At 36.4% G+C, this 13,765-nt stretch overlaps 1 protein-coding gene across 2 annotated transcripts in view; it reads left to right on the top strand.

Annotated features, from left to right (window-relative positions):
- magi3a (membrane associated guanylate kinase, WW and PDZ domain containing 3a) overlaps positions 1-13,765 on the top strand; it is a 169,416-nt gene that overhangs the window by 114,606 nt on the left and 41,045 nt on the right. For both annotated transcript variants that reach the window (XM_016256393.1, XM_016256386.1), the window contains 2 exons: positions 5,991-6,197; positions 11,868-12,036. In XM_016256393.1, coding sequence (XP_016111879.1) covers positions 5,991-6,197; positions 11,868-12,036 — 376 coding nt within the window. The remainder of the gene's footprint in view (positions 1-5,990; positions 6,198-11,867; positions 12,037-13,765) is intronic.

The raw sequence follows: 13,765 nt of genomic DNA, 5'->3' as shown, positions 1-13,765 counted from the left end.
AAGTGAGCGATGACGACAGTTATGGCAATCACCCTTTCTCTCTGCCATGTTCCTGGAGGGATCATTTAGATCAGTGGTTCTCAACCTTTTTGACTCCAAGGCTCTAGGAATTTCCAGTTGTTCATGATTTATTGGATAAGGATTTTGGGGGGAATTTTTTAGAGCTTGGCATTTCTAGAAAATTGCATATGCATTATAAAAAATACTCATGGAGTTATAAGATTTTAATGATTTATACATGGTTTTTTTTCAGGTCTAGAAATCAAATAATATTAAAAAAAGAAAATGCAACTGTTCATTGTTAGTTCGTTAGCTCAGGTCCATAAAATAATAACAGATACTTGATACAATACAGTATTGAAACATGATTTCAATACTGTATTGGTAAATGTTGAAATTAACTTTAACTAAATGCTTTAGAAGTATTTTTAGTGTTAGTTGATGTTAATGTTAACAAATGGAACCTTATAGTAAAGTGTTACAGTTTTGGCTTATTTTAATGCTTGTTTTGTGTCATTTTAAATAATTTCAAGTCTTCACAAGGACCCTTCGGAAGTTTGCTAAGGCCCTCTGGTTGAGCACCACTGATTTTGATCACTCCTCAGGATGAGTTTTATCATTAATGAAGTCCACAGAATTGCTTGAGAGCCCTTCTCATCTCTGAACGAGAGCAAGAGCCCTCTTCTCTTTGTGTAGATGCAGAATCAAGAGCATTGAACAACCACTGAACATCCCCACTGCCCACAACAATATCCCCAACATCCCGCAATATAATCCAAAAGGCTTTGGGCGATGCGGTTTTCCATCTGTCCATACTTCGGCAGTCTGCTCAGTGTCTCACACGAAGAAACTCAAGGCTTTGAAGTGCTTTTCCCAAGTGAGACAAACTTTTCCTTCAGCTTATTACCTTGTAAAATTGAACACTGACCACAAACCAAAGCATGAAGTTCATATTTGGGGGTTCTTGCTTTTGTGCACACTTTGTCACCAGTTATAGTAAAAAAAAAATAAAATACTTAGCGAAGCTTAGCAGATGCTGACTAAACTGCAGGTTTTGATTTGTATTTTTGGTGCAATGATGTTTAAATTGCACTGCAACTTGGCCCGAGTGGGTAAAGGTTATAGATGAGTCAACTTGCATTTCATTTAGGTTTAAGGGTGTGAGGCTGTATGTGCTTGTGTGGGTGAGTGTGTGTGAGAGAGTAAATATCATTCAGGGAAAATTTCAGTAGCAAGTCTGTATTTGTTGTGCTTGTTGATCGTCATGGGTGAATTGTCGTCCTCCATCAGTTAATCGGGGACGCTGGAGCAGGCATGGTGTTATTTATTTGACATGAAACACTCAAATGTTAAATAACTACCTGCTATCAGCCCGTCTCTTTTTCCTCCTGTATGCCATTCAGTGTGCAATGGTGAAAGGAAGATGGTTTAAAATCATCGCCATTCCTCTGACAGCGCCTAGCCGTCTCCCAGAGATTAATGCTAAGAAATATCATCTCAGACCCCGGTGGATGACCCTCCCTCCTTCTTGCTGTGTTTTTTTATGGCCGTTAATCAAGGATGACGCAGTGCGCTGTTTATGAGCGATCCATCATGCTGTGCCCGCTGTTTGACAGGGGACCCTAGAGGCTGTGACATGGCATGCTTATGGCCATGATTTGATCACACTTTTCTACTGTGCTGCGTGCCAAGGTATAATCGAGACATTTCCTGAAAAACACGTCTTACAGTGCCTTACTGAATTAGGGGGAATTGCAGGGTGAGAATGTTAAAGCAAGGTTATTCGGCTCTTAAAGGGATAGTTCATCCAAAATGTAAAATTATGTCGTTAGTTACTCGCCCTCATGTCAAACCCGTAAAACCTTCGGAACACAAATTAAGCTATTTTTGGAGAAATCTGAGAGCTTTCTGACCCTGCATAGATAGCAACGGAACTACCACGTTCAAGGCCCAGAAAGGTGGTAAGGACATCGTTAAAATAGTCCATGTGACATCAGTGGTTCAACCGTAATTTTATGAAACTATGAGAATACTTTGTGCGCAAAGAAAACAAACATAACGACTTTATTCAACAGTTCTTTATCTTCCTTTTCAGACTTTGACGCGCATTCACAAGAGTACCACAACGCATTTTTTTTTAATCAGTTTTTGACATAAACGCAGTTCAAAAATGAGCTTTAATGGTATGTTAAACATTGAGATCTGACAAATAAAATGTGGTAACATATTTCATTCATTTACAGTTATTCATTTCACTTTTTTCCGAAGCAACTCATTCCTCTTGAGGCAAAAACACAAGAAGTGCTAGCAATATGAAGTTTCAAACGTTGTTCAAAATAATTCAAGCAAACACGGAGGAATATTTAGAAATAGTAAAAGCATAGAAAATCATATTCTTACTATTTTTACCACATCTTGGAGGAAATTGTAAGAGTAATACTGCATGCTAGTACACAGTTCCGTTTTCAGCGTATGTTTTTGTATTTATCATAAAAAAAATTGGCTCATAAGATTCAGTGGTTCAGTAATGGGAACATACTGGTTCTTCTGTATGTTTTGATTCACTATAAATAACTGGCTCATAAAAGTCATTCGTTCAGTTATCGGACAGCACTGGTCTGTTTTGTGCTGTAGATTCAGTAGTGTTGTTGCTGTGTTGAGTAGGCCGTTGAGTATTTTATTTTAGTACATTCACATTGGCAGAAACGCATGTGAGAGAACCATTAACAAAACCGAACCATTACGTGTTTCTTAAAAAATTGAAATGGTACTTACCTTGGTTTGCAACCCCAAAACTTTTCCATAAACTATTAGTTGATATGTCAAAGGGGTACATTATATCTTATATCAGATTCACAGCTAGCTGTGTATGGTAAGTCACAACAGATACTGTACACAACCATTAAAACTGCAGAGGGAGTCTCTGCCTACAGTACAGACTGTGTAACTTGATACTCATCCCATGGACTGCTGGTATACCGCTTGTATAGAGTGTCTACAGTGCATGTTATGTTACATAATAGATCCTTTTATTTCTACTTACCACTGCATAACTGCGTTTTCTAAAGCCCTTTGCCAATTTGGACACTTCAGTTATTCCAGTCACGTAGATTTCTATGCATTTATGAAATCTGGAGAGGACACTCAGCAGAACTGTTTGGAGTAAGCAGGTTTATTTCATGGATGGCCTAGTGCCTGTTGATGGAGATGATAACGGCTGTTGACAGTGCACACTTCTGTTAAAGCACTATCCATCTGCTGTGCAGCCACGTGAAGTCCACAGCAAGTGATTGGAGCATAGTTATCGTGTTGCAGACTACAACGATAGCATGTTTTCATTAGATACAGTAGGGTCCAAAAGTCTAAGCCCATATTGAAGATCTGTGATTCAGAGTCTTAATTTAAACTTAAAATAAACAGGAACTTCTAGGGTTTTGAATATATATATATATATACAGTGGGTACGGAAAGTATTCAGACCCCCTTAAATTTTTCAAAATATATTAAATAATATAATATATATTAATATATATTATATATATATTAGACACAATATCACTAAGGCTGCATACATTTTATCAATACTACAGAAAAACTGTGAAATATTATTACGATTATAAAAAGCCTGTTTTTAATATATTTTAAAATGTAATTTATTCCTGTTATGGCAAAGCTGAATTTTCAGCATCATTACTCCAGTCCTCAATGCCATGATCCTTCAGAAATCATTCTGATATGCTGATTTGGTGCTCAAAAACATTTCTTATTATTAAACAATGTTGAAAATAGTTGTGCTGCTTCATATTTTGTTTAATACTTAGCAAGAACACATTAAATGTATCAAACTTTTTTCAGGATTCTTTGATGAATAGAAAATTCAAAAGAACAGCATTTATGTGAAACAAATGTGAAAATGTTTTGTAACATTATAAATGCTTTACTGTCACTTTTGATTTGATTTAATGCATTCTTGATGAATACAAGTATTTCTTTAAAAAACTTAGGTATGCATGTATTTCAAATACTCAAGTATTTCTTTAAAAAAATCTAAATTATTAATAATTGATCAATGTACTTTTTTTAACATCATTTGAAAAGAAACAAAAAAATTGTTTAAAATGTGGGGGGAAAGTAAAAGAACCCCCACTGTATGTAAATATTTATTCGTCAAATGCATCATTTCATGTGAAGTCTCTCATTCCCTTATCATCACTTTAAAGTTAAGACTGTAATGAATAGGTCTACATAGACAAATTCACTTTTAGGCATAACACTCACAGCTGTAAGTGAATTATTAACACAAAGATGTAATTAATTCAAATTAACAGTTTCTTTTAGGAATACATTAAAGCAAACTCTGTATGGGGAGTTTTTTTAAACCATATTTATTTTGAAGTCACAGTGAAGACTAATGATGCAACATGTGAAACGAGAGTGTAAATAAGCTTAATGAAGTCTTTAGAGTGCTGCGCTTAAGGTTGCAGTCAGACAGTGATGTTATGAAGGGGTATCATTTTATTATTTCAAAGAAGAAGCACCTGTCACTGTTTTCATTTGCCATCTTACAAGCAGTAAAACGATCCGCGCTTCATTTAAAGCAATAACTCTCTTCTTCAATTTCATGTCCAACTTGTCTATAATGTGACAGCGCTTGTAAGATGGAGTAGATTGTGATAGCAAACTCTTGTCACGTCTTCCCAAATCTCAAATGTGACAAATGAATCAATAATGTGCTTTATCGTCCTGTCCTCCCTTTTAGTTTTGCAGCCGATGTTTTTGTGAATTGTCGACAAAGAATGTGCAGTTTCCCATATGTTGTACTGATACCATTCTCACCCCAAGAAGTTTATCCAGATGAGACAGGACCGTAAAGCTTATAAGATAGACCTCCTGCCTCTCTAGGAAGTAGAAGCCGCCACACAGCTAGTCTTAATCTCTATAGTGGAGGACTGTTGCCAATAAATAACAATAAAGTGCCAGAGTGCTGCGTCTTGCTCCAGAGGAGCGCTGCGGGGAGCCGAGCTGCAGTGTTGACAAACAACAAACAAGACTTATAGCCTTACTGAAAAGCGTCAGGCAGTAGGATATATTGTGGGTTCAATGTCGTTACAGTTTCTGTTCTGCAAGATCAGTGACCAGCCAAGCCTCGAAAACGCAGCGCTATTGGAGTACCCTTCAAAACTCCAACAGACTAAATATGAAATAAGTTTGCTTAGATCTATCTATCTGTTTTTTCTTATAGACTCTATTGCCTTCAAAACATTCAAACTTTAATCTTTAAAACTATTTTAAACTTCAAACTACTTCAAGCTAAAAATTTTCAAACTTTCTGGTCTGGCTTTCTCAAGCCAACTTCAAAGTTTGTTTTTGAACTTTACTAATCTAGCTTTAATTAAAATGCTAAAACATTAAAAAATAAAGCCTTACAACATTAACATTTATATCAAATTTTTATTTTTATTATTTTTATTACAACAGAGTTACCAGAGGTACATATCAACTTAATATGGAAGTCAGTTTCCGCAATAATTCAGACTTTTTTCTGCATGAGATATAATTGCTATCCAGAATTGTGAGATGATAACTTGCAATTGCAACTTGCAACATTTTCTCTTAATTCCAAGTTTACATCTAGCAATTTTGAGTTTATATCTCGCAATTCTTTTTGTCTATTTCCGTCCTAGAATAAAAAATATATATATACAAGGTCATTGTGATTTTCTGACTGATTTCTCACAATTGCAAGTTTATATCTCACAATTGCAAGTTATAAATTTGGGATTACTGGTTAATATCTCTTGCATTTCTAAAAAAGTAAAAAAAAATGTGAATAACTCGCAATTCTGAGCTTGTATCTTGCAATTCTGACTTTTTAAATCTCCTCAAATGTGATATATTTTTGTTTAATTCAAATGCATTTTCTCCAAAAATCTGTGCAGAATGTAAAAAATTGTGTTTTTCCTTTTTACAGTATCTTTGTTTTTTCATAGGTAATTACTATGGCACTCCAAAGCCTCCTGCAGAGCCCAGCCCAGTGCAGCCTGACCTGGTGGACCAAGTTCTGTTTGACGAGGAGTTTGATGCAGAGGTCCAGCGCAAACGCACCACATCTGTCAGCAAAATGGATAGAAAGGACAGTGCAGCTCCTGAGGAAGAGGAGGAGGATGAGAGGCCACCCATGGTCAATGGGCTCACAGGTGAGACTGGGAATGCACGCATTGATTGAGTGAGTTGATATGGGTTCTGAAAGTAATGTATGTTGGTGCAGAATTATAATGTACTGCATATTTGGCCTAGTATACATTATATGGAAGAGAATTAAAAAATCAATATTGTACAAATGCAACTCGGCAAAGTGAAAAGATTAGATATAAATTTGCAAAGACACTAATTACCGTTTAGAGAATTACCGTTAGTTAAACTACTATATTGTTCTGAAGCATGATACTAGTTTTTGTTAATTTTTATATGAATATTTATATATTTAATATTTTAAATATTTATATATTAAAAAATATACTAAGTTTATCTATTAGTATATTTATGTATTAAGATTTTATGTATTTTTATATGTGTAGCTACTTTTTCCAAAAGAATATTTTAAGTGTGGTTTAAATACTTAAAATTATGACTAGCTTATAGTTTGGTGTGCTAGTTTCAAAGTTTCTCCAACCTTGTGATCCACTGTATTGGCTGCTTGCCTGCTAGGCTTTCATTGTAAGTGTACGTTGTAAGTTGCATTTTTGCAAGCTGAGCGACTTTACTTTCTGTGATAATTGACAGGAGGGCACAGATGCTGTCAAATAGAGCTTAAGTTGTTATGGGCAGATTTGATTGTGTTCGCAGTGAGAGCAATATGAAGAGCTTTACAAGAGGGGTCCTTGGATGTGCAGTCAGTTGTATAAAGAGGGTATAGTACTGTAGAGACCCGTGGTGCTAAAGGATGGTGCAACTAGTGTATTGCTTTCCACACATGCTGCTTCCTGTCACGCAGGAAGTCAGTTATCCTATGTTGATTGCGCCAGGACCAGCTGGTCAGTAAAGCTTGCCCTTAAGAAGCTATAATGTAATGGTTTCATAGAGCTGATGGCCACAAAAATTGACAGCAATTTAAAATCTAATTGCAATTGGTTACCTTGTGTGGATCCATAAGTAATTTTTGTCCAATTTCATATTGTGATTTGGTGTTAGTTAATTATGTTTTTATTAATTGTACAGTTATTTAACATCTGTCTATTCTGTTATACTTGCCATGTGCAAAAACAAGCAAAGCACGTGTGGTGGTGTCTGAATTGCAAAACAATGATTCTTATAAACTGATGGTTCTTATTAATGAATCAGTCAGTAAGATTCACAAACTCAAGAAGTGTACCCATTTGAATCAGACTCAAAGTGAATCACTCTGAGGGGTTGTTGAGTTTAAATCCGACTCCATCATGCAACTGTAAGTCATTCTTTGGTTCAAATTTATGAACAGAGAACTGTTCTGAGAACTGTAAAATGTACCTTAGGTTCAGTACAGTGCAGTGGCCAATTATCAGCACCGATATTAAGCATTTTTATGGTTATGGGTATTGGTCGTTTTCAAAATCGATTTGCCGATAAAATAATTTAAAAGCATTTAAAGAAAGTTTTTGTCAGAGCCCTTGTTCTTCTTAATTTTGACATTCATTTTCTTTTTTACACCAGATATATAAGTATCGTTTCAAAATATCGGTTATCCGTCTACTTGATCTGTAATAATGGGTATGTTGTGGCCAACTGTATTTTATTCATTATTCAACCACAGCATGAGCGGGGGGATGTCTGATTTGCAAGTAATGACTCTTATGAATCAATTCTTTTTGATAAATCAGATAGAAAGACCCACAAAACTCAAGCTCAAGAACTTTAGTGATTTGAATCGGACCTCAGAATCGTTCAAAGGGGTTATTGAGTTTACAGATGATTCCCTCACTGAATCGAGAGTCATTCTTCTGTTCTGTTCTCTTTGATTCAGACTTATGAACAAAGAACCATTACTGTGATGTGTATTTCAGTACAGTGTATAGTATAGACTACATTTTTGACATACTCTTGTTAATTTTTACATCATTATTTTTACCTTTATTTACCCCAGAATGTAATTTTGATGTTATCCATGTTTTTGAGTCTAACCACTGAAGAGCTGCAGGAGTCATAGACTGTCTAAGCTGTTTCAGAAACTTGAGCAGTAGTTGAGCTTTTAAAGTAGGCCAAAAGCACAGTCAGTCAGAGTTTTTTTCAGTGATTATCCAGTGGCATAAATAGACCATATTGAGCTCAGAATGAATGAGCTTATGGCTGGTATCACTTCAAGTAATGAGCATGTTAAAGAGACTGCTGTTTGCTGTGAGGCATAAAAGTCTCTCTGCACACCACGGAGTAACTGCTGTGCCGCTACCTACAGTGGGTACGGAAAGTATTCAGACCCCCTTAAATTTTTCACTCTTTGTTATATTGCAGCCATTTGCTAAAATCATTTGTTAATTTTTTTTTCCTCATTAATGTACACACAGCACCCCATATTGACAGAAAAACACAGAATTGTTGACATTTTTGCAGATTTATTAAAAAAGAAAAACTGAAATTTCGTTGTGTACCAGCCCCTGCACTCTGTCTTCTACCTTCTCATTAAAAAGTTCCCTCAGGCTTATTATTAGTCTTTTACAGTCATTTTGGTTCTACATTAATGACTACATTTGAGCCAACCCACTGCCATCCTAATGTACACTCCTGCCACCACCCACCTAGGGCTGGGCTGATGTCTCTGTAGGTGTATAGATTTATTTAAATTTTTTAAGCTCTACTAGTGTTTCTTAAGTGTAACTTAATGTTAGAGCATAACAATTAAAGTACTGAAGTCATGGGTTTGATTGCCAGGAGACACATCCATCCACTTTTGCCAGGTTAAACTGACATGATACACTAGGTTAAGTTGAGGTGATAAACTACTGTTCAGAGTTAGGGGACAGATAAAAAAAAATACAATTATATTATATAGTTCTTCAAGGATGCATTGAATTGATTAAAAGTGACAGTAAAGACTTATACGGTACTTTGTTTCAAAAAATATTTTTCAAACAAATGCTGTTATTTTTAACTTTCTATTCATCAGAGGATCCTGAAAAAAGTACTTTCTCAAAAAGTTTAAGCAACACAACTGTTTTCAACTATGATATATTAAGAAATGTTTCTTAAGCACCAAATCAGCATATTAGAATGATTTCTGATGGATCATGTGACACTGAAAACTGGAGTAATGACTCCTGAAAAGGCAACTTTGCTATTAGAATTAATAAATACATTTAAATAAATTAAAATCTATTAAATAAAAATGTAATAATAATCATAAAAGGATGTATTTTAATTAAATAAATACATCCTTTGCGAGAATAAGAGACTTCTTTCAAAAACTTTAAAAAATCTTACCAGCCCAAAACTTTTCAACTGTAATGTGTGTGTGTATAAATATATATACATTTTGAATTTAATTCTGTGATTTCATTGGAACGGAGAGCGACCATGCATAGCCCAGCCCTCGTATCACTCCAGCACACTGAAAATCCACAATATTGGCTGAGAAATAGCTGCAATAAATAAGATCCATTTTAAAAATGCACACCTTTTTTGAGATTTCTAGCTCTTGATTTTAACCCACTTCATGGAACAGTATTTTTTCTTGAGTTTGGGTTTTTGGGAAGACTTCTGGGGAGATCGGTCGGGGTTCAAATGCATCGTGCCGAAAGTAGGTAGGATTTACTGATACTCCCTGCACAGCAAGTTTTCTTTCCCATAAATCAATGGGATACAGAGCAGTGAACACCTTCAGATTATTCACATGCAGTGATAGTGAGCTTGGGGAAGAGACTGCCAAAAAAAAGATTATATTCACAGCACATTAACCCACTGCAACAGTAGTTTCCACTACTGTTCAGTTTGTGTTAGTATGATTGATCACCATGAGAACTGATATCCTATCCCACAATATCTGGCTTCCTTTTGCTATTCCCCCCTTTCAGAATAGATAGCGTTTAAACAAGTTTTCTCCAGACTGGCTTTTACTTAGAATTAATCATGTGAAAAGAGTTTATTTGGGCTTTAAGTTTTAAATTCTAGCTCTGTGTAACCTCAATAAACATGAGCTGTTTTTAAGGGTCACTGGAGGAAATCCCAATTTTTTTCACCACTAGGGCCAAAAGAGGTTTCTGGATACACTGGGGGGAGGCTTTGTTGGCCGTGCTCATCTCTAGTTGGACAAGATGCCTCACAGCTGTCCTCCATTATGATTGGATAGAGCTTTGTAAAACCTCTGGCACAACTGTAAGGACGAGATGCAAATGGCAACAGTATCTAACTGAATTTGCCAAGTGCAAACTGAGACGATTTTGCAACCCAGAAGTGTGTTTGTGGGTTTTTTATTGATTAAATTCACATTACTAAAATGGCTAGTCTTGCCTTTGCAGTGAGGTTATAATGTTTGAGTTTACATGCTTAAGGCCAGTTGTGATAGATATGGCCTCAGACTATTTAATGTACACTCTTTATAGTCTCTCACTAAAATAACTGTGTGGGAAGGCTCAATTGTAAGGGCTGAATGGCTGTTTTTCCATAGCCGTGTGTGGAAGCAAACCTTCACCATAGGTTTCACCATAACACAACATCTCGTCCTACTTTCAACACTCAATCTGCAGCACATTGTGTTCATCTGTTCCCGTTACGCTATTTCCTGTGAACACTCAAGTACCACATTCTCCCTTCTGTTTATCATCGAGTTCAGCTTCTTTCTTCATTCGGCCACAAGCTTCTTATGATATTTGCTTTTGAATGGTGGAGCTTATGTTTCTGCCTGTGTCATGAATGGTGCCGTCATGGTTACGGCAAAGGAACAACAAGTGCTGATTCATCTGCCACACATGCTGGCGTCCCAGCGGCAGGCTTGAATCATTCCGATGAACAGGCTTCAATCATGACTATGTCAGCAAAAGCATATCAAGCCGTTTAATGACAACATATACTTTTTCCATTATCTCACCTCCTGTTTACATGTTCTGTACAACCAGTATATCCAGAAACAGACATAAACACATCCATCCATCCATATATATATGTACATTACTGTTCAAAAGTTTGGTGGTTGGTAAGATTCTGGACCAAAAAAAAATTTTTTTCAACGAATGTATTTTTGATCAATGTAATACATCCTTGCTGAATAAAAGTATTAAATACTATCAAAAAATATTTTACTGACCCTAAACATTTGAACGGTGGTTTAGATATAAAATTATATTTATGTATACATATACAAATTTTAGATAGCCTATTCATTTTGTCATTATGTGATGTTTCCTGGGAATCAACCCCGTGACTACAGTAGCACCATATTTTATCATAAGAGTCGAGCTACAGGAACACGTGCGCTCTAGAGTAAACGGAAAGACAATTGGCTCTTTAAACTGAAGGATGGAATATTTGAGTGTTTCATTTTCACCCTCATATACTATCTCTGCATGTGTTCTGATGTGCAAGCAGACTGTCTGTCTCACTCACGTGCTCATTTGTGTATGTGACACATATCAGCTTCACGGAAGCGTTGTCCGGCTCTGGTCCTGCCCGAGAGGCGGCTCTCTGAACATCAGTACTGGCATGCAAATCCAGTGGCTCGTGTTGCCTGCCTCCTTTCTCTCTCTGTTTCTCTCTCTCTCTGTTTTTCTCTGTCTCTTGAGAAGGTTGGAAAGTTAGTTCCTCAGTGCTAGAGAGAGTTAAAGTATGTATTACTCCCCATTCCTGTGTGTTCTCCCCACCTCTTTCTCAAAGTCTCACTGGGTTTTTGCTCTTTCCACTCACAGAACACAAGGAGGGACCGGAGTGGAGGAAAGCTGTGCCCAGCTACACACAGTCCAGCAGCAGCATGGACTTCCGCAACTGGAACACGCTGCCACGTGACGAGAGCCAGGAGCCTCTGCCCAAGAACTGGGAGATGGCCTATACGGAGTCGGGCATGGTCTACTTTATAGAGTAAGTCCTTATTGCCAAGTAGGACATTTGCTTGGATCTACGTTCCTGTCAGCCTATCAGATTTTAGGGATTGGCATTTGGACTGTGTTTATTTGACAGAAATGTTGTTCCAGAAATTGGTTAGTTGCATGTGTTTAAATGTTTATTTATTTATTTATTTTAATGTTTAAATAGCACTTTTTTTCAGTTATTTAATTTTACATCTTCAAATGATAAATAAAGAGAAATAAGCCAAATCTGTTCTTTTGTGCCCCTTGAATGCAGTGCAGATTAAATACTGCTCTTCTTATCTGGGCAGCTAAATGTGGAGAAATTTATAAACATGTAATTTAGAAATGGGCCACTGAATGGAAGATGATTTTTGATGTAAGTGCAATTTGCAGATTTGCAATTTGATTGGCTTTTTTTTTAGTGATAAAACATTAATCCAATAATATGTACTTCAATTTAATCTTTTACATAAATGCTGTTGTTTTCAACTGTCTGTTCATAAAAATACCTGAAAAAAGTAGCACGGTTTCCACAATAATATTTAGCAGCACAATACAAGAAATGTTCAGAAATATTTCTTGAGCAAGCATCAAATCAGTATATTAGAATGATTTCTGAAGGATCATGTGACAGTGAAGACTGGAGTAATGATGAATTCAGCTTTTGAAAATTCAGCTTTGCATCACAGGAATAAATTACATGTTTAAATATATTAAAATAGAATACATTTATCTTAAATTGTAATAATATTTCACAAAATTAGTGTATTTTTAATCAAATAAATGCTGCCTTGGTGACCATAAGAACTTCTCAAACATTAAAAAAATATATTTTACCAACCTCAAACTTCTGCAAGTATGTTCTTAAATTCTATAGTTCTGTAAGCATACAGATGTGTAGGTTGAATACAGTCTGATCCCACTACATCTGCCATGTTAGCATTGTCAGCCGCATCATGAGACATTAAAGTGTCCGATGGATACACACAACTGATTCTTGACGGTAGCAGAATGTCATCCAGGTTTTTTTCACCTACTGTTTTTATGTATACTGTGTATTTGTGAATAGTATCACTTTTAGTATACTGTATAGAAGGGAAGTTTATGGACCATGCAGAAGTTGTGCTGTATAACAAAGAACAATTTGTGGCTCCATCTTTTCAAATTTCTCCTATGATTTACTGTAACAGAGCCCAGATGTAGACAGCAGCTCTCCAGCTAAAGGCTCGCTCAGTAAACAGGAACTCTGGTACTCCTGCAGACACATCAAGCTCGAGTGACCGCTGGGAATTGAAATGGCTCTTCTCTTGCATGCTGACGCTGAGGCTAGCTTACAGTTTTGCCAGCCTCTTCCTTTCAGTGTCCATTACCTGTGCCTGTGGTTGCAGCTCTTAACCAAGCATCTCTGCTGTCCACACAGAGGAAGAGAGAGCCAGCGAATCAATACTTCATTCTCTGAACAATGCAAACAATCGGCTAAATGGAGCCTTCCCAGTGGGCCTTGCTTCCACACACATGTCTGCTTGCATGAGTCTCGGAGGACGAGCTGCACCTTTTCATGAATATTTCAGATTTTAAACACATTTGCTTTTGGAGTACAGTCCTCTCCCCTACCCAGCAGAGACAACTAAAGTGGTTTTTGAAAAGTCTTGCTTATGTTTTAATGTGATAAGTGACATTTTTCCCCCCACAGTCTTTTTGGCTCAAGTGTTCCTCCTTGTAATCTATATTATATTATA

Source organism: Sinocyclocheilus grahami, unplaced genomic scaffold (genome assembly GCF_001515645.1).
Source record: "Sinocyclocheilus grahami isolate Dianchi unplaced genomic scaffold, SAMN03320097.WGS_v1.1 scaffold29.1, whole genome shotgun sequence".
In the NCBI taxonomy this organism is placed as follows: Eukaryota; Metazoa; Chordata; class Actinopteri; order Cypriniformes; family Cyprinidae; genus Sinocyclocheilus; species Sinocyclocheilus grahami.
Note: the sequence above shows the minus strand (reverse complement) of the source record. Positions and strands in the feature narration are given on the sequence as shown.